General features: G+C 38.6%; 1 protein-coding gene across 1 annotated transcript in view; it reads right to left on the bottom strand.

Annotated features, from left to right (window-relative positions):
- Positions 1 to 24857, bottom strand: part of si:ch211-163l21.10 (basal body-orientation factor 1) — a 43044-nt gene extending 18187 nt beyond the window's left edge. The window contains exons 1-4 of the mRNA XM_028821298.2: positions 24695 to 24857; positions 21786 to 22038; positions 19349 to 19414; positions 1304 to 1447 (exon numbers count right to left, since the gene is read on the bottom strand). Coding sequence (XP_028677131.1) covers positions 1304 to 1447; positions 19349 to 19414; positions 21786 to 22038; positions 24695 to 24726 — 495 coding nt within the window. The 5' untranslated portion in view covers positions 24727 to 24857. The remainder of the gene's footprint in view (positions 1 to 1303; positions 1448 to 19348; positions 19415 to 21785; positions 22039 to 24694) is intronic.
- Positions 24858 to 24930: the final 73 nt, after the last annotated feature.

Genomic DNA, 24930 nt, shown 5'->3' with positions numbered 1-24930 from the left:
TTTTTGATTTCTTTACAACATTCTACTTGGTCATCTACTCTTTGTCACTGTAAAGGACAGCCGGGTCCCATGCCCAGCAGGGACGCCTCTGCTACATCTGTTCCGGGGGAGCAGCCATGGACTGTTCAATACCTCCCCCAGGACGCTTGGTGGCAGCCTCCCTGGCAGCCAATGATTCCCCAACCCGGCGCATGGCTCCATGGGAGATGGAGTCCTCCCCAGCCTGGTTGGGGGCTCGGATGGCCGCCAGGGGGAGCTGCGTGGAGTCAGCAGCCTGGCTGGTCATACCTTCAGCCCCACCTGGAAGGGCAATTAGGACCAGGTGGCCAAGCACCTGGACCGCTTCCGGGTGGGATATAAAAAGGGCCAGCCACCACCACTCAGAGAGCCAGAGTCGGGAGGAGGAGGACTAAGCCTGAGGAGGAGTGGTCGTGCTGAGGTGGAGTGAAGAAGTGTGGTTTGTTGTGCTAATTGGGAGTGTATTTGGGACTGTGTTGGGCCTGTGGGACACGGGGAAGGCGTGCCCCACAGCTGAAGAGAAATAAAAACTGTTTTATTTAAGTACGTGCCTCTGCCTGAGTCTGTGCCGGGTCGGGCGCTATATAGCGCCTTTTACATCTTTTATTTCTGGCCCCAGGCATGGTTAAATCTCATGGCACAAAGTCTCGTCTCGCGGGACGTGAAAGTACTGTATCTCTCTGAAAAAGTCACATCTCGTCCCAGGATTTTTTTATTATAATAGAGAGATATGAAAGCTCCATTTATCCATTTATATAGGGATGCAGAGGCTAGAGCCAATACAAGTCGTGGAATGATCCTTAGTCAAACACGGTGTACACTGGGCAAATACAGAGTTGCTAATTAAAAGCACTGGTTAGAATTTCAAAACTCCATGCAGACAGGACACTGAGGATGTGAGATAACTTTGCTAACCAACACAGCACTATGCCAAATAAAAATGTTGTTTCTAAAATTACAAAACAAATCCATCATAAGGTGAATGAATCCCACAGCATTTGTTATCATCCATCCATTTTCCAACCCGCTGAATCCGAACACAGGGTCACAGGGGTCTGCTGGAGCCAATCCCAGCCAACACAGGGCACAAGGCAGGAACCAATCCCGGGCAGGGTGCCAACCCACCGCAGGCATTTGTTATCATTTTTTGTATGAAGTTTCTGAGCTCTAACATATGCCATTTTGCTCAAAATAAACTAGTGGAATGGCAATCCTAGATGGATTTCTAAGCAAATGAACCTTAGTGATCATCTCAGATGAAGAAGGCACAGCATGCTCCACTTACATCCTCGAGTTCTCTCTCCAGCTCAGGTTTCTTCTTTCGAAATTCATTCATCATTTTCAGCTCACTTTGAATCATCTGAAAATCCTGCATCCGTTTCTTCAGTTTCTCCTCCAGCTCATTCAGGTGCTGGGAATATTCTTTAATCTAAAAAAGGGAAGACAATGTAGCAATAATCTGCTTTGTATATTCATGAATATGCACTAAACAAAAACTGTAAGGTTGGTAAAACTGAATTCAAACATAAAAACTTTGTCCTCCAAATAAAATTTTCTTGCAGAAAGTATAGGCTGGTGGGAATGTATCTGTGGTAATGTAAAGCTCCACTTACCTGTAAGAATCCAAAATGTGCAATGTAAAGGAACACATGTGGTATTGTAAGGCTTCCATATCCACATTACTAACCGAGAATGATAAACCGGATGGACGCAGGGACATCCGGCAATGGGCCGTGGATGCAAAAGACGTACTGCGCAGGCGCCCCACAAATCCAAAGCAAGCAACGGGAACCGGATGGAATGCAACGTAAAATAAGAAATGAGGCACCGCGTACAGAAAAAAGGAGTCAGACCACAGAAAAAAGGAGTCAGACGCCGGCGCTGTGCACGAAACCCATTGCACACGAAACGGGACACACACAAAGAGAAGGATTCAACAAGCCCCTACCACACAAAAAAAAAAGAAGCCGCGAGCACCACACAAAGCCCATTGGACACAAAACGGGACAGACTACGGACATAGCACACGAAACGTACACAAAAACGACGATTCAGACCCACGACCACACTAACATAAATAACAAATGACACACAAAGCCCCATTTCTAAATGAACCGTCCGTATTAAACATACGTCATCTCAACACGTTCACACTATGCAGCATAGGTGGATCTCATTACAATGAGGCACTATTAACCGTTCAACCGCAGAAAAGGCTCCATATTAACAGTGAGTGCGATCCTCCTTATTACTTATCCATATATCTAACGCTGAAGAACAAACAAGTCATGAATTCACGATCACGGGTACAAAATGAACGTAGACGCATGCAGCGCGCGTCTCACAGTGCTGCATCGATACAGGCACGTGTTCAAAACGAAACACCTCCCGTCTCAGACATACAGAAACGACAGCGAAGGGACAAAATAAATAAACGCAGACGTCTACACCGCGCATCTGGAATGCCGGAAAACAAGCAGGCAAGGCTCCAAAAAGAGAAAGCTCAACTGACCTACATACAAAAACGGGCAAGGCTCAATACAAACAATGCACGCCGTAAACTACAACGGGCTTCTCACACAGCACAGGCAAATCGATTACAGTTCCAAAACAACACGTCCCAAATACTGGACATACAACGACGCGCCTCTCAAACGGCACAAGCAAAACATACAGGTCACGGACATCAACGACAGACACCTGCTAAACGCTTGCGCCAGTTAGCTGACAACGCGTTCAATAATGAGTCCGCTATTCAGGAAAATTCATTCGGATTAATGAATGTCATTTGCAATCATTGTCATTCACTTAACTTCCCTGAAGAAACAACTGGCAATACAAGTAATACATTTACACGTTGTTGTCAAAAGGGTCAAATTAGACTGCCTCCTTTACATTCATATCCTGAATATCTACAGAAGCTTCTAACTAACGATGTACCTGAAAGTAAAAACTTTATGAACTGCATTAGATCCTACAAATCGCTATCCACTATGAACATGAACAGTAGCACTGCACGTGACATCCGTCTTGCAAAACTGTTAATTATTGATGAATGTCCAATGGCATCCAGTCACTTACTCAACACCATTCATAAACTTCTACAAACGTTGATGAATAATAATATTCCCTTTCGATGAAAGGTACTTTTATTAGGAGGAGATTTTAGACAGTGCTTAGCTATTGTTCCACATGCCATGCGCTCAGCTATTGTTCACTGCACCTTAAAATACGCAGACAATTGGCATTGCTTTCAAAAGATACAGTTAGTACAAAACATGCGATGTCCAGATCCAGATCATAACAATTGGTTATTACAACTGGGTGATGGTACACTCACCCATACAGATAGACTTCACCCAGATATTATTACAATTCCTCAAGCCTTTATCTGCAACGACTTAGTTACAGAGAGATTTGGAACAGCAATCTCATTAGACCAAATGCCCCTTTTAACACAACGCACTATATTATGTCCAAACAATATTAATGTGTAAAACATAAATACCCAAGTCATTGCATTACTTCCTGGAGAGACACAACTCTTTCTAAGCTCTGACAAAGTTGACTCTGATCACGACAATGACCATCTTCATTGACCTTACAAGTTCTGACCTGGAATTACCTTTTACACTTAAACGCCGTTTACAAAGAAATTTTCCAATAAACCTTTACACTGTGCCACACACTTTATTGTTTGCTTTCTATATGCATCATCTACACCTTCACACTATTCTATATCTCATTCATACATCACGCTCTTTGTCATTTCCCAACACCAGGGGTTGGCGAGCGAAGCGAGCAGGGGGCGGAGCCCCCTAGTACTTTATATTACAATCACAGAGCCATGTCATCTTTAAGCTGTCTTGTCCAAATAGCCGATACCTCTAAGTGTACATATATACTGTATGTGACATTACTATTACCACAATATGAGGTCAATGATCATACTCAGGATGGCAGGACTCTTCCAAGAAAATTTAAATGACTTTGTTTTGCTATAAAATTTCATTTTTCACTACGCCTTTCTTAACTAGGCTTCTTAAAATATCTGAACAATGCACCAAATGACTTCAGGTATCGGGCAAATCCTACATAATGAAAGTCAAAAAGATGATTTTAAATTCTTAAGTAATAAAATATGATCTAATCTTTGGAACTTTAGAGTACTATTTAAATGTGGTTGCAAAAGATGTAGTTAGAATCATGAAGTAATTACACAGATGAATCTCTCCTCTTGGGTAAATAATACTGACTTCTACTTCTAAGTACTTTGCATATTTCAACAGCGTGCTGAATATAATTATGATGATTACAGATTTAATGCAAGTGCAGCTTACGCATCTGTAACTCAAGTGAGTTAACAAGAAGCTAAAACTCACCTTAAGGGGGTTGGGAGAAAACTGACTCATTCCTTTCTACCAAAAGATTTAATTGGCACCTCTAATTATGGTTGCTTAACTGAAGTAAAAAGTAAGTTCCGCACGTTGTGAACAATTAGGATATGTAGAGACATAACAAGCATTTTTAGTCCTGTTCAAACTTTACAGAAGAAGTACAGCCATTACTTGCAGGTTTAGAAAATAATTAAGAATCAAAACCAGCAGCAACAGGTTGCTAATGATTTGCAGTAGACAAACAACAGAGCTGTGTTTTTTTTTTCCATTGTTCCTCTTTGTTGAATGTTTAAACTTTGAATAATCTGGAGACAAGCACTAAAAACCTAAAACAAGATTCAAAATAGTATTCACTGGCAAAAAACAACCATTGTTCATGGAAACCTATAATTTTCCATGTAAAGTTCCATTTTTCTACAGAAATTTTTGAAAGAGTCACAACAGTGCAGAGACAGAACAAATCTCACTTTTTACATTTTACTTAAATATTTACATTTAGAAACAGCTATGCATAATTAAATCCGCTGTATTATAATTTACGTTCTTGCAGTTTTTCATGTTACATTTATTTTATTTGCCACACGTGCATTGACACAGATCTGCACAAGTTTGACTACCAATAACCTAATCCCCCTCAGCCTCTATAAAGTGTATTCTGCTGACAACAGGACACCATGTGCTCAGTCAACTTAATCCTAAATGTGGGGACTATAGTCTCATAATTTTTATGACTCGCTGTTGAGTCACTGGCACATAATTCTCTGACTCAGTCATGTGTGACTCAGGCTCAGATAGTGATTCAAACAAAATCTGTTTCATAGAAAACAAATGTTATAATTTAAAACTGTAACGTTTATTCATCCTTCCATTACAAACACTGTTTAATTCCATTCAGTGTTGTGGGGACTTCCATTTTTCCTGAACCTGCCTGATCCAATGTTAGAGTGGCTGGAGCCTATCCTGAAAGCATGAGGCATTAGGCTGAAACCACTCAGTCCCTCATACTGTTATAATTTAGAGTCACCAATTAATGTAAGACACAACACATTTGGATATGGGAAGAAAAACCGATGGCGGTGTTGAAAGCTACTTCTTCTTCTTTCGGCTGCTCCTGTTAGGGTTTGCCACAGTGGATCATCCTCTTCCATATCTTTCTGTCCTCTGCATCTTCTTCTGTTACACCCATCACCTGCATGTCCTCTCTCAGCACATCCATAAACCTCCTCTTAGGCCTTCCTCTTTTCCTCTTGCCTGGCAGCTCTATCCTTAGCATCCTCCTCCCAATATACTCAGCATCTCTCCTCTGCACATGTCCAGACCAACGCAATCTCGCCTCTCTGACTTTGTCTCCCAACTGTCCAACTTGAGCTGACCCTCTAATGTACTCATTTCTAATCCTTTCTAGTCAGTGCCAATGTCTCCAACCCATATAACATAGCTGGTCTGACTACCGTCCTGTAGACCTTCCCTTTCACTCTTGCTGATACCCGTCTGTCACAAATTACTCCTGACACTCTTCTCCACCCATTCCAGCCTGCCTACATTCTCTTTTTCACCTCTCAGGCAGAAAGATGCAATTGAGTGTAGCTCCGACTAGGACAGTAGAGCACCACTGCAGGCTGCGCATACAAACTAAGCCAGTTTGGTGTTACCATTCTACATAACATGTATGTCTTTTGAATAACAGAGGAAAACAGCAAGAAAACATACACAGCAGACAACAGTGAGATAGAAATTGTGCGCTAATCCATGAAGCTGGGAGGAAGTAGCACTAACCACCATGGCACCCACAAAACTAATCATCTGCAATAAAAATTACAGCATCCATTCAATAAAATGGTACAATATAAAAGGCATTGGCTAGTCAGGTAAATATTGTTCTAAATCAGAATATCCAAATGATTCTAGAATTTGGATAATGATTCCTCAATTTTAAAAATGATAAAAAAAGAGACTCCAAGACCAATGACTTGACATTAACTTTTAGCAGGCAATCATTTTTTACATTCAATTATTTCTGGATTATAACACTTGATTCTTTAGATAGCAGCACTAATAACGATATGCCTCACCATATGTGAATACTCAGTCCTTCCACACATTAGATCTCCTTTAGAAGATTTTCAGTATGTCCCATAAACAATGAAATAATCAGCACCATGCTTTTACACATTTTACTGTAATATATCCAGGATTAGGCATGGCACGTTTTATGAGGGCCTTTTATTTCTGTAATAACACATGGCTTTTGTAATTGCTTCAGCAACTGATATATTCTTAACTGCCACTTACGTTCCCCTTGCTCTTTGTTCCATTCTCTGCTTTGACTTGTCAGACCCTTTTATGCACACACATAAAACCCCATTTGTTTCATCTGTACCCTTGACTTCTGCTGTTAAAGGTATTTTTGTTTTTTTCCACTAAGCATCCAATTTACTCTTCATTTAGTGGTAGTCTTTTCCATTACTGAAGTCACGGATTTCTTTTATCACTATGCACTGAAATAGAAAGTGCATCTGCATGGAGAAACACTTACATTTTGTAATTGCCAAACCACAACAATATTTTTCAGTATTAATAGTATGTGGGTCACTATGTCCAGCCAGAATTTTCTTACTGCCAGTGCTTAAAGTTGCTCCAGACCAACCTTTTTCACTTCCAGTGCTACCAAATTCCGAGCTGGCTTCCGCAGCACAATATAAAACATCTGGGCATCAGAATAAATGCAAGTATTGGCTAGAACTCAGCTGGACAACAGTGTACATGCACTTGGCTAAAAATGTACTGGAACCATCTGGGTCAAATGTTAAATATGTTGTCATACTGCAAGGGTTATTGATTGAGTCATCGAACATTCAATAATATCAGTAATATTAAAATCAGTGCAAAACTTGCAGAGTGCCTCAAGATCTAAAGTCCAGCTGTGACCTGCCATGCTACTCTTAAAAGAAGTTCACTCTTTCTTTAAAGCATTTGCTCTCTCCCTCAGAAACCACATCAAATGTTCTCAATGCCAGCTGCGTTTTGTATTTGCATCCAGCCCTGTGATCTTAAAACATTCACACATTAACTAACAGTACTTTTTCTGTTGGTAATATTCCATCCATCCATCCATTCATTTTATTTATCCAGTTCAAGGTCAGTATGCAATATTGAATGAAAAGTCTAACGTTGTGCTCAATTACACAAACTACCATCTGACAACCCTGTGTTTGTTAGTGGATGTCTATTGTCATATTTCTTTCATTAAAAAGAAAAAAAAAAAGATGGTCAGGATATAATATTTACAAAAGATTCAACAAAAGGAGCAGAAATTCAACGCAGGGCTCAATTTGTTTTGTAGTTTGGATCACTGCACAGCTACATAGATGGGTTGTATGCAGGAAACTAAACGCCAAACAAACTATCATTCTGAACTTGTCAATTTAGGTTTTTCTTACTGCAGGTATGCCTAACAACTAAAATACTGATTAATGCATAATCTTGCCTTCAGAATCAAAAACGGTCTTTTCCACAACTGTGGCCCTTCTAATCAGTATGCAATCCTAATCTCTCACGTAAAAGTAACTGGTGTAATGGCCCAAAGCCCTTTTTATTTATTTATTGTAAGTCATGTTTCAGTTCATGGGTGTGCAATACATTATACAGGTCAATATAAAACATGCTGCCACCATAGCCTATTACTGCAGACCTCTAATCCAGTTAAAGGGTCCACAGCCCACATAACACTATCAGTCATCTGCCTTATTATGTGGTCATCAAAACCTCAGTACAGCTCACCTAAGCTTCTCTTCACCACTTGTAAGAGAAAAAGACCGAGACAATTTCCCACATGATTCACTTGGCACAGAACACTTTTCCCAAAAACTTCCATCCATCCATCCATTTTCAAATCTTCTTTTCCTAAGCAGGGTCACAGGGAAGCTGCAGCCTGTCCCAGCAGAACAACCTCTGGACAAGTTGCCAGTCCATGGCATGGTGAACACACTCACACACAAACACTCACTAGGGCCAGTTTAGCACTAGCAATTCACCTAACCTGCATGTCTTTGGTCTGTGGGAGGAAAGTCAAGCAGACGCAGGGAGAACATGCAAACTCCACGCTGGACACATCCGGGATGTGAAACCCAGCCTCCTTACTGCGATAACTTATGAAGCACATCCATATTACTAACCGAGAATGCTAAACCGGATGATGGACGCAGGGACATCCGGCCATGGGCCGTAGCTGCATAAAGACGTACTGCGCAGGCGCAAAAAGAGTCCGCGAGAGTCGGCTGAGGAGCCGAGAAAGGCGGACAAAAGAGGGCGAGAGAGGCGGATGAGGGTCCGCGAGAGGCGCAGGCGCAAAAAGAGTCCGCGAGAGTTGGAGAAAGGCGGACAAAAGAGGGCGACAAAGGCGGATGAGGGGCCGCGAGAGGCGGACAAGACCACAGAAAAAAGGAGTGAGCACATACAAAAAGGAGTCACAGAAATGAGGCGCAACAAGCACCGAAAAAAGGAAAAGGCACATAAAAAAGTAGTCAAACGCGGGCAAAGCACGAAACACATTGCACACGAAACTAAACACCCCCAAAAAAAAGAACAGACGAGCGCACAACAGCAAGGCACGACCACACCCCCCCCCCCACCCTACAGGCACGGGACGGGACGGGACGGGACACACACCAAGAGGGGGATTCAACAAGCCCATGGAAGACAAAAAAAAAGAACACAAAACCACCCCACAGACCCTACAAGCAAGGGACGGGACACACACAAAGAGGGGGATTCAAACAAGACACAGGAACACAAAAAGAAAGAAGACGCTCGCGCAACAACAATCCCCCCCACACATCCATAACAAGTGACACCCAAAGCCACATATTCTAAAGTGAACGTCGACACCTTCACACTAGGCAGCATGGGTGTCGGCATAGGTGTCAGCATAGGTGGATGTCCTTTCAATAAAGCACTATTAACCGTTCAACTGCAGAAAAGGATACATATTAACAGTGAGTGCGATCCTCCTTATTACTTATCCATATTTCGCATGCTGAGAAAGAAACAAGTCATGAATACACGGTCACGGGTACAAAACGATTCGGAAAGGATAACGGGAACAAACACACGAACACGAAAGAAACAAGAAAATAGACGACGGCGCATAAAACGCGCTTCTGAAACACCGGGAGAAAAAATGTCTCGGATCAAAAAACGCAAAGCACAAGTGACACCGTTACAGAGACGTGCCCAAATGGACAGACACAATGAACGTAGACGCATTCAGCGCGCGTGTCAAAGTGCTGCATCGAAAGAAGCACGATTTCAAACCGAAAGAGCTCGCGTATCAGACATACAAAAAAGGGAGCGAAGAGACAGAATAAATGAACGGAGACGTGTACAACGCGCAAATGAACTGATAGAAAAAAAAAAGCAAGACGCGAAAAGCACAAAGCTCAAATGACCGACATACAAAAACGGACAAGGCTCGATACAAACAATGCACGGCGTAGACTCAAACGGACTTTACGCAAAGCGGAGGCGAATAAAAAAAAAGAAAAAAATAGCGCGTCACAAATAATGGACATGCAACAAAAAGGCAATCAAACGCAAAAAGCAAAACATGCCCGTCGCGGACATCAACGCCACACACCTGTTAAACGCTTACGCCAAATGGCTGAAAACGCCTTCAATAAGGAATCCACTATTGAGGAAAATTCATTGGGATTGATGAATGTCATTTGCAATCATTGTCATTCACTTAACTTCACAGAAGAAACAACTGGTAATACAAATAATGAATTTACACGTTGTTGTCAAAAAGGTCAGATTAGACTGCCTCCTTTACATTCATATCCTGAATATCTAAAGAAGCTTCTAACTAACGATGTGCCTGAAAGTAAAAACTTTATGAACTTCATTAGATCCTACAATAGTTCATTTGCTTTTGCATCTACCGGAGTACATATCAGGCCACCAAAAGGCAATGGCCCATACTGCTTTCGCATATGTGGACAAATATTGCATCGTATTGGAACAGTGCACCCTGAAACAAATCAACAACGCAAATATGCACAAATCTACATCCTAGATCCAGATAAAAACAACACACCTACATTCCAACGCATAGACATTTGCTTTCCGCTTCTTGATACTTTAACATACCCCATATTATTTCCAACTGGACAGGAAGAATGGAATTACCACAACACAACCTTGCCCTTAAAAACGGAACAATAATCATGCTATTAAGAAACCTTAACACAAAACAGGGTTTATGCAATGGCACACGGTTAGTCGTCAACACCATGACACGCAATGTTATTCAAGCAACAGTTCTTACAGGATCACATGCTAACAATACTGTTCTCATTCCTAGAATTGACCTTACAAGTTCTGACCTAGAATTACCTTTTACATTGAAACGGCGACAGTTCCCCATTAAACCTGCATTTGCCATGACCATCAACAAATCACAAGGACAAACCATGGACAAGGTTGGCATCTACCTCTCTGAGCCCGTTTTTGGACATGGACAACTTTATGTTGCCTTCTCACGTGTTCGACGTTCATCTGACGTTAGAGTTAAAATTATAAATGATCCATGCCAAGGAAGACTCATTCAAGGACAAGACACCATCTTTACTACTAATGTTGTATACAAAGAAATATTCCAATAAAACATTAATATATGCCAAACACTCTATTTGTTATTTCTATACGCATCATCCAAAGCTACACACTATTCTATATCTAATTCATACATCTCACTCTTTGTCATGTCCCAACGCCAGGGGTTGGCGAGCGAAGCGAGCAGGGGGTGGAGCCCCCTAGTTTTAAATAAAAAAAAAAAAAAAACTTGGCTACTTATTCACAGAGACTCTATATTACCTACATGAGTGTTTGGATGGATTTGTTTTCTCTCAGGAAGGTGAGCTCTTTGTTTATATCACCCTTACCAGACTTCATTTTAATTAAATGCACATTCTACTGTAGATACCTTTTCTCAATCTTGGATCCCACCATTTGACAACACAGTTAAGTGTCTAAAGCACTGGACTTTAAACCACAAGGTTGCCACTGCAAACTTGCCTCTGCCTCACTGTGTGACCATAAACAAGTTACTTAACCTGTCTTTAAAGAAAATAAATAAATAAATAAATAAATAAATAAATAAATAAATAAAATAATGCCTGTACTAGTTGTAATGTATGCTGATCTTGTAAATTACCTTGGATAAAGGCATCAGCCAAATATACAATCATATTAATATTTATTAGTTTCAGACCTGTGTGGCAACCCCTAATGGGAGCAGCAGAAAGAAGAAGAAGACGACTACATTGGATAATTGCAAGTTCATGAAGCTCATTTTACTGCAGCTATCTTACAGTTACACACAGAATGACCTGGGAATAGTAATAATATAAAAGTACATTGTGTTTATTTTAATTTATAATTCAGTATGAAGTCACATTAAATCCATCCATCCATATTCTATACACTTCTTTTTTCTGGTTAGGGTGCTGAAAGGGAAGCATCGAGTCCAACGCAAACGTATAAACCAGCAAACCCCAAAGTGTATGAAAGTAAATACACATTAAATGAAACTGCCCCATGACGCACAGGTATTGCATGCAGACTTGATTCCTGCCTTTCACCCAGTGGTGCCAAAATAGAACTGGACTGAATACGCAAATTGTATTATTTTTCTTAATGAAAGTGTAAACAAAGAGCTATGCCAAGTTAAAAACAAAAAAAAAAAATAAAAACAAGGATATTTGAACAGCACCTTCAAAAGAAATGCTAAACCAGCCAAAAAAGAACTATATACAATTTCTGCTAATTCCAAGCAAAATTATTCATGCAGTTTATGTGACACTGGAAAATTATATGTCAAAATTTGTATACTTGTTCCAGGCCTATACAGGTCTAAATTATGTGTTTTTAAAGTCTCAAAATAAGATTAGTATAATTTTAGATTGTGTAAGTCAAATACGTTGTGTGTGTTGTTTTTTTTCTTCACTTAAAAGAAAAATCTCTGTAATTAAAAAGTACACTGCGAGCCCACTTTTACAGACCACAGAATTGTTGGGGTTTTTATATTATTTTTTTTAATGTCGCTAGATATGTAATATTCACATATAAGGAAGCCCAGACAATGTGATTTGGTGATGGCGGTGTTTGGCACAGACTGAGACCACAATGTAAATGGATTCTGAGCGTCTTAGTGATGTGGTATCCCAATTTATAGTGAGAATAATTCAGTTTAGTACAAAATCTTGGTGTCTCACATTAGAAGCCATTATTTAGGATTATAACACATTTGGATATGTCTTCTAATATTTGAATAACTCACAAATCTGGTATCAAAGAATACAAAGACGAATGTTTATAGTTTTTTTTTTATATAAAACATGATATAAACAATGAAAGGAATCGCAAATGTGGTCAAAAACCAATGTGGGAGCTGCACCCTGGGAAAGAGGTAAGAAGCAGTACACCACAGTCATTTCACTGGCCATTGCTTAAACAAAGAACCAAGTGGGCTCATAAATCTTGATGAAATGTAAAACATGATTCATGGTGGAACCAGAAAGAGAGATAAACAAACTGATTATTTTATATGCTCAAACACAGCAATGATAAAATAGAGTGTTTACTATCATCACAAACCTCTTAAAAATGCAATTTAGATCCGCTGGAGAGTGGAGACTACAATTGTCTTCATCAGTCGAGCTAAAGGAGAACTCCCCTCCCTCTCTGTAGTGAACAATCAGGCTTCTAACTGCATGGGCATCTTCTTATTTGCAACAAGATGTCCAAATTTCAGAATCGCTACACTCATCCCTCTTGTACTGGGATAAAAAGATTGTCACCCTCAGAATGCAACAGAAAAGAGGACAGTCAATAGATGAGGCTTCTGTATGTTGCAACAAGTGTAGTGAGCTAGAGCTAGAGCATGAGCTTCTCACTAATGGAGTGTTCATCAAGAGTGGTGCATAAGCATTAATCTGTTAACACAGATTTCCTGAATAAAAATGACACAGTGGTGTAGTGGTTAGCACTACTGGCTAAAAGATGGAATAACCGGTGTTGAAATCATATGCCTGATCTGTGAGTGTATGGAGTTTGCACATTTTTAATGCATCTGCATAGGGTTTTCTCCTGTTACTTACAGTATTGCTCACACATAGAAGCGATGTGAGTATCAGATTAACTGGCAATTTTAAACAAGAAGGCAAAATGACTAAGTGAGAAAAATTAAAAACATTAAATCTGCTTAATCCAATTTGTTGTCCTAAGATTTGAAACCTAACTTAGCAGCATCAAATGGAAAGCAGGAACCAAGAGAGACAGGACACCAGTTCAATGCCAGGCTCACTCAAATACAAATACTGTATACGTAAAGTAGCACAGGACTAATGTAGTTTCCCCAACTAACCTAACATGAATGTCATTGAGATGTGAGAGCCCATGTAGACTTGGTCAGCCACCAGGAGCGGAACTTTAACCCTTGACAGTAGATTCATGAAGAAGCAGTGCTATCCACCGCATCACCCAGAAACTCTGGTCCCAATATTATTTAAAATCCAATTTCAAATTTGTGTCAAAGTGGGGACATAAAAGGCAAAACATCCTCCCATTTTTCCATTTACTAAGCATATTCATTCCAGGATTGCAGTGAACCTAAATCTTTTGCTGGAAACATGAAGGACAAAGTAGGAACCAACCCTGTATAAGCGATACGTTCATACACATACCCATACTCTGGCACAGTAAATTAAGAGTAAGCAGGAAAAATAACACGTGTGCCATAGGATTTCAGATATAGCTGAAATACTCAAAAAGGGCACACAAAAAAACTTAAAAAAAAAGGTACAAAGTACACTATAAAAGTTTTGCCTTTCTCATTATCATCTTTTGTTCTTTCTGCATTTCTTACAGGCAAACAACAATGACTGGGCATATCGGCTGCATTATTGTGTTCCTTCTAACAATCAGCCCATTTCTGCCTTTGTGGTAGTCACTCATTCTCAGGTCATATGGATAAAAACTTGACATACACTATATACCTAATGATTACTGGCCATTCCATCATCTACTCTAAAATGTGTTCTCTGTAAATATTCATATAGAGTACATCAGTGATTATTCTGTTAGGGTGCAAGGGGAGCATAGCTATTTATAACTATTGATATACATTGTTAAATATCTGGAAACACTCAATGTTCACAATTTTATAATACACAGACAATTGTGTCAGAGGGGGACATTTTTTTGTGCACTGGGTGGTTCCATTAGGCACCCACTGTTGGGACTGGGGGGTGCAAAGTTAAAAGGCTGTCTGCAGGATGTATTTATTTGCTGTACTGCAAAGGAGTCACCACTTTGAAGTTTATGGCTGGTTGAGATTTACAAACAATACCACGTGTGATAACAGAACTGCTGCTTCCTTGGAGGATCCTGGATAATCCAGTTACTGATTGTGTCAGGATTGTTTGTGTAAGTATTTACTGTCTTGCAAAGGAGTCGCCGCTTTGAAGTCTGGCCTTGGAGGATGTCTATATTTACCTGGCTTGGAAATATTGGTTCCTAATCAGCATATCTGTACTTATTAATGTTTGGTAACCATACATTTTGTTAACTTGTGTTTTCATTAATTGTTAAACCCAGGCAATTTAGATGTGCCATTGATTAAACTGTTTGTCCAGGACTGACAACAGCAGGGACTGAAGTAAATATAAACTCCTGGGCAGCAGAAGGCAGGGGGGACAGTCCACAGAAAACGCTGCCAAGGCACTCGGACAGAGCACAGGGGCTTGCAGGCAGACAAAGGTACCTGGCTGGCACGACGTGAGGTACAAGGACGGCAACACTTCCAGGGAGGAAGGGACAGTTCCACAAAGAGATGCCGGATTTGGGTTCAGCGAGAGAGGGAATCCGCATGAAAGGACCAAGCGAAGCTGACAGACGAGGAATGAGGCGTGCCTAGGTCCTAGCAACACAAGGAGCCCAGAGTGGAAGAAAAAGGAACAATGAAGAGACGCTGAAAGGGATTCAACAATTTGACACAACTTCTGTAGGGGAACGAGTGTCCGGGGAACAGAGTGCATCCATGGACAGTTGAACAATTAAGTGTTGGAGTAACACAGTGCGCAAACTGGATTCTGCACCACTAAAGGTTGTATCCTCCAATTCTTGTTTTTAACGGACTTTTAGAGGGTGGACTGTGTATTTTCCTTTTTTTAAAAAAAGGGAAATTGATTCCTGATATGTTTAGTTTTTGTTATGTTCATTAATCTTTTTAATGTACCTTATATTGTCTTGTGTCATAGAACTTACTGTTGTTTTTTTCTAAAATTACTGTTGTGTCTTTCATTGTGTGTTTACTCACCGCCCAATTTAAAGAAACCTGTGTGCTATTATTGGTAAATTTCAGGAGTTCCCAGTCTCTTAATAAAACTGGGTGGCGTAGTCGGATATTTTAATGGTGTCTAAGTTAGATTACCTATAAGTGTGACCAGACACCTGTGACAATTGGACTTGGTGGCTGAAGCATTGGACTGTAAACCACAAGACTTTTGTGCCACTAACACTGACTCATGGTATAATCCCAATCAAGTCATTTAATCTGCCAAAGCTAAAAACTTGGAAATAACTGTACAGTGACTTGTGCTTTGTGACTTACTCTGACTAAATAAACAATGTAACAGTACTGATCTTGAAAAAATTATGATGTGGATCTGTTACATTTCTAGGTGAATTATTTGTATAGGTTAATTACTGGACAGATTTTTTAATGTTAACTGCTACAGATAAAGACAATACTGACAGCATAATTGACTTTTTGTTGTTATTTTATTCAAACGCACACCTGCTGCCTTGTGGGAAAGCTAAACACAGTTTATAATTTGTTATCTTGTCTATCATCACATTTATATACTTAAAGCATACTTAGTGAAAGTTTGCCAGTTAAATAGATCATAGCTACAAAAAAAGTTCAAAATTTCTTTTTAACACATGACAGGTATAGCATTTCACTTATTAAACTTCATAAAAAATGTACACGTTGGAAAAAAAAAAACACCATACCTGAAAACATGTCCTTATGCTTTCAGATTTACTAAAATATACAAAAAGATACTGGAATTGTGAACAGTGTTTTCTTGAGTGACTGCTTATTTAAAACATCTTTGCTTCATTTTGACAGAATGGTAGGATAAAGTACTCTCTATGAATAAGTTGCATGGTTTAAATCAGAGTTAGTCCACAGCTTCATAATGAAGTTTCAGTTCATATTAAACATCCAGGTAGATTGTATTTTTATTTTCTTCAACAATTTACTTATGAAAGTTATCAGTACATATAGAAGATATGGCTGAGTAATAGTATGTGCCTCCCTGGTTCCTTCATTGACTGCTTTCTTCCATTTTTAAATTAAGCATGGTGTCAGCGTCAACTACTGCCCTGATTGACATGACTAAAGCACATGCATCATGGATTAGCACATGCTATAGTTTTCAGACTCTGAAAAATCCTGAATATGACATGCAATACCTTCTTGTGGTCAAACTACTGATTTATAAAATCCTACCCTTTTATTTTTATTTTTTTAATTATTTCTTGTGTTGCTTTTAATTTTAAATGGGATTACAAATAATTAATTTACACAGTACTATATCTTACTGAAATCAGATTAGACCCCCTCACCTATATAGACAGCAGAGAAAAAAATATTTAATATTATGTAATGAATCAAATATACTGAAATGTACAACAGGTTACCACTGGTTTGGCATATTTAGTTAATGAGGACAACATTAAAAAATGTCAAAAGAATTTCTGAACTATTCCTCGTAAATGAGGGAACCCCAAAGGTTCACAGATTTATCCTTCAGCCTAGTGATGCCAATGTAAAACAGAAGGCTCAGGGTTTGGTAGTTATTTAAGGTAAGGAAGACAGATATTTTGAGGTAAGGTAGGTCTACTCACTAATCATAGTGCTGGAGAGTGAGGACATGCTGTATATTGATTAACACATGCAAGTAAGAATTTCAGTATAGTCTATGCACATTATAATAATGGTCCTATAAAACTATAATGTGGATCTATCATATCATAACATATATCATATTCTCAAACTTGCTTTATACAATTTAGGGCTACATAGAACACAAAGTTTACTTGAGCAGCACTTTCCACAAAGAAGGAAACAACCCTGGACAGGGTGCCAGTACATTGCAGGACCGACCCAAGCACACACCTACACTAGCGCTCTCACAGGAACCAGTTTGGAATTGTCAGTTAACCTGCATATTGTTGATGAGGTTTGAGGAAAAACAAAATACCTTGAAGAAACCCCATACAAGCAGGGGGAGACTCTACTAAGTATGTTGTATTCAGGACAAGTGATGAGGGGTGAACCCCGCTGAATTAACTTAGCTTTCAGCTCAGTGAAAATGCGTAAATGTTTGTACTTTTCTGTGAAGTTTGTTGAAATCAACGGTAAAGGAGAAGCTGAACTAGTTTTGAGTGGATTATAACAGTGCAATGGTCCTTTAAACGTCACTGAGGGCTAGGGAGGCATCTGCAACAATTATGGACTCATTATTGTGGCTACAAATGTAACCAGGGCTGTGAAGCAGCAGAACTAACCACTGAACTACTATGCATCTCTTAGATAAACTTATAACCCAAATCCACAATACTCTAAGTCCTTTATCTCTTTGTGTCTCATGAGCTCCCATAACTACGACTATCTAATGGCGAGGGAATCTGAGATGCCAGAGTTATATACTTAGAGGGCTGTCCCTGTCATTACCCAATCTGCGCTACAAAGCAAGGAGCATAATATGCTTAATCCAGCTGTGAAGACACAACATTCAATGAATTTATGAAGAACAAAGTATTTTCATTATATTCTCATTATAGTCAGCTAATGTACCCCTCAAATGAAAATACTCAAGTTTTTTTTTTTTTAAATACATGAAGGGTTCAAATCCGACTGGAGTACCAATTGGGTGGTGGCATTATGAATGTGTGCATACACTGTGAATTACTCACGCATGCGAGCAGCAGATCGGGCAGTGCCCTAAATTTTGAGGTGAAGCATGCTTACAGTAAATTATGTATGCGTGAAAACTCCACTCATGGGCAATGTAAAATTGGGCCCCATGCACTCATCTCCTTCTCAACTGGGTGAATTTAGAGGGGTAAATTAGGATGCACATCTCTCTGGGATGTGGGATGTATGTTTAATGTGCAAAGTCCACACAGGCTGCAGCCAAGTGTTGGTTTTGCACCTAGCACTCTGCAAATGTCAGGCAACAGGTCTAACCACATGACAGCACCATCCCAATACATGTTACTAGTTCTGTCTTTTACTGTAATTTCATAGACTATATAAAGTAAAGAGTAATCAAATGGTCAATCTTAAAGTGATAAGGAAACATTACTCTACAAACGAAAACATTATTTTCTCCTTGCAATTGATTTTGACATCTTTTGCATGTTAACATAAACTTCTAGTTCATAAACCACATCAGTAGCACATGCAGACACTTAAACACACACGTTAAACTGCCTCAGACTTCTCTCAAAGCAGTTAGTGCAGCAAACACCACATGATTACAATTTTGTTTCATTTTACTCTGACATGTAGGTTTCAGCCCCCACAACCCTTAATTGAGTTAAGCAGGTTTTGAAAATGTTGCATCACATTACGTGTATTTTTGAATCATTTTAAATGACATAACATATTGTGGGAGGTGGAGAAAAATCGCTTTTATGATGTAAGTTCTTCTGAAACAAAAAATGATAAATAGTAGTGTTAAGGACCTCTTACATTTGTTTTCAAAAGAACAGTGATGAATTACACAGATAGACAAGTAGTAATGTGATATTAAGTATTACATCACCTGAACTATACTGTCCCTGTTTTAAATACTTACCAGCTTTTCATTTTCTTCCATAGCTTCCCGTTTTTCTTCTTTTATCTGCTCATGCAAATCAGCAATCTAAAAAAGTTTTGAGCAAAAAAGAAACATTAATTTGAACAAAATCAATGTCCGAAAATGCACTAAATAACAGTTAATGGATTTATTTTCTCTTGTTTTCATAAACTAAATGATTTACATAAACCTCGGCTGTAAGTAATGCCTTCTAATCAGTAATTTGTACAATAATGAAAGCACTTTTATTCTGTAACTTTTACTATATTAACAAACAATTCTTATATCTATCCTGTATATCACTATTTTAATACAAACAACAGACAGCTCTCCGCTCTTTTTGAAAATAGCAGTTCCCTACTGTAATTTTATACATAACGTTAAAAAGGGACAATTTAGGACCACACAAATGCAATGTAAAAGCTACTTCCAAAAAGTTTAGCTTGCCACTTTATCATGTGGTCATCCGCCTATTTACAAAAAAAACATACTAAAGAGACAATGATGACTTGTTGTGTTACCCCTACTATGCTATTTAATACATTTCAAAGCTGCTTTGGTGTTCTCTTCTTAAGACAGATATTGGCTCCTAACACTGTTACAGTATAAACAGGAAGTAAGACATCCACTGTTAAAGATATTATATTTTTAAAGCATCCACTACATTTGTTCAGTTTTCATTTTTATTTCTGACTATTTATCTCTTTTTTTCTGCATTTGCTATAGTTTTCTCTCATCTCCTAATGATTTGTGTATTAGGGTTAGTTGGCAACTGTAAATTGGCTCTGTGTGGGTTTATGTGTCAGTAGGCCCCGCAATAGATGCGTGTTCTGTGTGTGGCTGAATGGCTACAGCCTTGGGTTTGATGCTGCCAGAATAAGCTGCAGCTCCATAGACCCTGATTTGTTTTAAGAAGGTTTGAGAATCTTTTATGTTATGTTTATTTTTCTTTGACAAAGTGTACCTCTACATCTACGAACACAGTGTGGTGATCTGATGTTCCTCACACCATAAACATATGTGTTTAAAATACACCATACCTCCCACTAGTCAATGACTGTGAGGTTAAGCACATTTTTGGCCAATGCAGAAAAAAATGTTTTAGTGTCCCAGGACCTCTTAAAATTTTACTTTGTTATTCTTTCAGTGCTGTAAAATAATCCTTAAACTCAAAACAAAGAAGGAATTCAGAACTGGAAATTTAAATATTGTTTTATACTCAGTCAAGAGCCCTGCAGCATTGCAGTCATAAACAGGAAATAAAGCTTTGCTCAGTTTAAAAAGTGGAGTTCTATGCAACAAGGATGACCATTGGATTTCTTCTATTTACATTAGATGTGCATATCATTTCAATCTGATTGTGATGTTATTTTAGTATTAATGGAGCACAAGCTCAGACCAAAGTGTCAAGATTGCATATTGTTAACATTGCTGCCTCATGCGTCTATTATCCTTGGGTTATACTGACAGCTCCATCTTTCTGTTGTGGTTCTTGCCAGAGATTTCTGCATACTGAGTAGGTTAACTAGTAGCTCTAAATAAGCTCATTACATGTGAGCCTGGGTATGTGAATATCTATACCATGGACGAGTTCCTGCCCTGCACCTAGTGTTTCCTGGGACCATAGGTTAAAAAAAAATGGAGATGCGGATTTTAAACATATCACTTGCACAGGTGGCTTTTAAACCTTTTTAGGTGAAAGTTTATTTGTGCAGTACTGGACCAGACAATCACAATTTAGAAAATCTATCAGATAAAATGTAAATCATCTGTTTCTAAAAGCATGAATGATTTTTCATTAGCAAAGTGTTTAGTTGAATGTAATACCAGTCCAAGACTGGCTCAGTAACACATCTAGTAAATACCTGAACAGTTTTTCCATTAGTTAGAGGTTCAAGCCCTCTAATGACAAACACTACTCTTAATGGAGCCAGCTGCTGGAGAATGTTTAATTAATAGATCATTTATAATAACACCTAGCCAACTAATAAGGAGTAAGACGTCGATAATGAAACAGACTGCACTTTTAGTTTATGCCCAGAGCGTGGTAGGGTTGATCAGTCAGTCTTTTCCTCACAAAATAACATTTTTCCATCTTAGCCCATCCTGTGCAATCTTTTCCAAAAATGACGCACTAGCACAATACTAATCTAACTTCTGTTTTATGGTTCTACCTGTCTTCTACAGTATGTGTGGGCCAGAGGCACTCTTGGGATGCACAGTCCCAAGTGATCACCTTGCTCGCTTATCCCAGGTGATAGACCAAATAATTTTCATAATAGTGGCCCATGCTTCATATTACTTTCTTGAATATTACTAATAGCATTAATATTACTATTATTATACTCTATAATGCATCATAGGTATAGAGTAATTGCTTTTTAAATATATGTATTTTCTACATAGAGGAGGAATTTGTTCGCTAAATTTTACCTACCATTTCCTCTTTTTCTGTATCTTTTTTCTTGAAAAAGCTGATCATGTCCATGGTATCTTTCTCCAGACGGAAATGCTGGTTTGTGAGGTCCTCATTGTCTCTTGCCAGCTTCCGCACAGCCTCCCTGTATTCAGAGCGGGACTGCTCAGTCACATTCAACCTTGCCTCCCAGAGAGCAGCATTAGCCCTCGCTTTTTCAATGTCTGATTCCTTATCAATCTGTAACTCAGTCTTTCCATTTTTCTTCCCTTTGCTGTAAAAGAGGCAAAATGATAGGTAAAACATCTTGTACAAACTAAGTAAGATCTTTACTTGAAAAGATATACTCTAAAGCATTTTCTGTACATGCGATCATGGATTAGTATCAAAAAATAACAAGTTTAAATTCACTTTTTGAGCAAACACAAATACAATTAAAAGGTACATTTTTTCATTATGAACCATAAACTTACCAACCCATTTTGAAATTAGAGTGGTGTACTCTTTGTCTAATAATATAATATTATGTATATATATTATTTTAAACACCACTATGGTACACTGTACTGCTGGAAATATTAAAAACAAACAAACTTCCTGGGACCATATTTACATGAACATGTTAACATTAGCCCAAGGAATTTAATTGACATTCTCAAAGTGTTAAACAAATCAGATAATAAAGCATTTTTTTTTTTTACAGTTCCTGTCTTCATAATGTGAACAGAGTAATTCGATAACAGTTGTTATGTGTTCTTTAGCTTATAAAGGGTTGCCAGGGTAAATGGCACTTTGGCAACCCCAAAGTGACACTGAGCAAGAATTATTCTCACAGAAAATATTTCAGGTCAAAGGACACCATACTGTCACTGACAGAGCAACTTCTGCTTACTAATTCTGGAGAACAGCTAAGGGCAAGTAGACTACATCCACAGCAGCAAAAGTTAAAGCTCTGGGTGCAGCAAAGAAAGAAAGCCATGGCAGGCTAGCAAATTCTACAAAGTCTCCACGATAATAAGTGACAAGTAAAATAAGCTGTACTCCCTAAATGGGACCTTGTTAGCCTTTTGGTGTCAACAGGGAGGAGTGGTAGGAGGCAAGTGCACAAACCATGTTGCCCATTCACAGTAAGCAGCTACTTGGCACTTTAAGATAAATGCAAGACAAAGAGTTTTATAAAGACACTTATGCTGCTACAGGGAATTCTACCCTAGTCCTTATAAACAAAGAGAGCTGCCTCTGACTGTGGAAGGGAATCCAGGGTTGGGCAGAAGGGAACACTGCAATGGGATGTAAAATGACTTTCATCCCACAATAAAACTGAGGGTAGAGTTAGGAGAAGAATTGGGCTAAAGGCTCACTGGATGAGAGAGGTTGATGTCAAGGTCACTAGAGAGAGAGAGAGAACAGTAGAGAAAGCTGTAGAGACAGAATGTATTAGTGGAGAAAAAAAACATGATTGTCTTTTTCTAAGATAATTATTTCCCTGTCCAATTTGTGTTTTCCATCACTTACCTCTCCATCCTAATGTATTTTAGGATATTTAGAGTTCTGGGTAAATTTCATATGGAGAGATGTGTCAAAAGCAAACTATCCTTATTATACATTTCTGGTATTAATCTTTTCATTTTCTCTGGAAAATTGACAGGTTCACTTATAAACCTTGCTAACTTGACTTTGTAAATTAATAAGAAAATAGTTCCAACTACATGGAACCCTTTACCTTGCACAACATATTGTCTTATGTCAAAAATTGCTTTGTCATTTCTCGATAGATAGATAGATAGATAGATAGATAGATAGATAGATAGATAGATAGCAGAGCCTATATTATTTAGACAAGAAATACAGCCTACAAAATGGGTTAAAAAATGAAATGCTTTAAAACACACCATCAAATTTTTGATCATCATTTAGGTAAGAAAGTAGGGCATTTTACAAATAAGAAAAGTTAATCTATTAAATGGTTAACTTACATCTAGGTGGTCCCAATAATTAACTTCATACATTAATTTTCTTAACATTAAAAGTAACACAAATATCACTTTCTATATCTATCTGAAAGACTTGTGAATCCTAAAATAAATGTTAAAACGCTATACTGACTTAAGGTATTTGTGTGTTAAAAATTAGCTAAGAAAAGAATGGCACAGTTTGTATTAAATTACCTTATGAAAATTTTCATAAGAATAGAAGCATACCAAAATACAGCTAAACTCAACAAATAAACGTATATTTCGTGTTTCCAATTCCTAACCTACTTTTCTAGTTCAGGGTTACGGGAAGAGGGTGTCTACAACGAAAACATTTGCCACAAGGCAGGAAGCAACCATGGACTTCACATGAGAAGGAAAGATGATCTTATTATAGTATGTATTTACATTATAAATCATGCATAAAGCAGATCACTTATTACATGACTTGAAAGATCAATACCCTACATATCTGATCACTGAATCTCAATAAAAAATCTATAATCTATAGGCATGTTTTAAAAAGAGGTGCATCAGTTTCACAGCTCTCAACTGTCCTCACTTCATCCAGATTCACTCGCATCAAGGTACTAATTCCATATTCATTCGTGTATCACACTAAGTGTTTCAGGGTACTATATATGGCACTTCAATTTAAACCTTTATAATGCTCTGAAACTATAAATCACTAAAAATAACGCCCGGATAAGCAACCCATAAAATGCATCTTTTTTATTACGATTCCGTTTAATGAGTATTAAATGCGTATATAGTCTACTGACTAAAAAGACGATCTTATTGTCATTTATATTGCAATTAAAAGGCAATCCTACAGATTCTACAATACGAAATTAGCATGCCGCCCCACGTTACCCTTAGGACGGTTTGACATCTCTAAACAAATAACCAAAATGAGAAGGTTAAACAACTGGACTATACACACAAAAACAACATTACCCTTTTCCCTTTTTTCCCTTTTTTTTAGGCATTGCAATTGTAGAAACAAATTCGTTCGTAACAGTAAAGATATCCTCCAACGACGACGCGAGCGTTGTGTCGTTGCTATGGAAACATTGTTGTCCTGGAAGCAGAAATCAAATCGTTGGGACACTTTTGAAAGAGAAACGTGACGCCGAAACGCGTTCGTGACGTATTACGCACGCATGTGCGTAGTTAGTAGTCATCAGTTGTTG

The sequence above is a fragment of the Erpetoichthys calabaricus genome, chromosome 16, assembly GCF_900747795.2.
Source record: "Erpetoichthys calabaricus chromosome 16, fErpCal1.3, whole genome shotgun sequence".
NCBI lineage: Eukaryota > Metazoa > Chordata > Cladistia > Polypteriformes > Polypteridae > Erpetoichthys > Erpetoichthys calabaricus.
The sequence above is the reverse complement of the archived record's forward strand: the minus strand, read 5'-3'. Positions and strand labels throughout refer to the sequence as shown.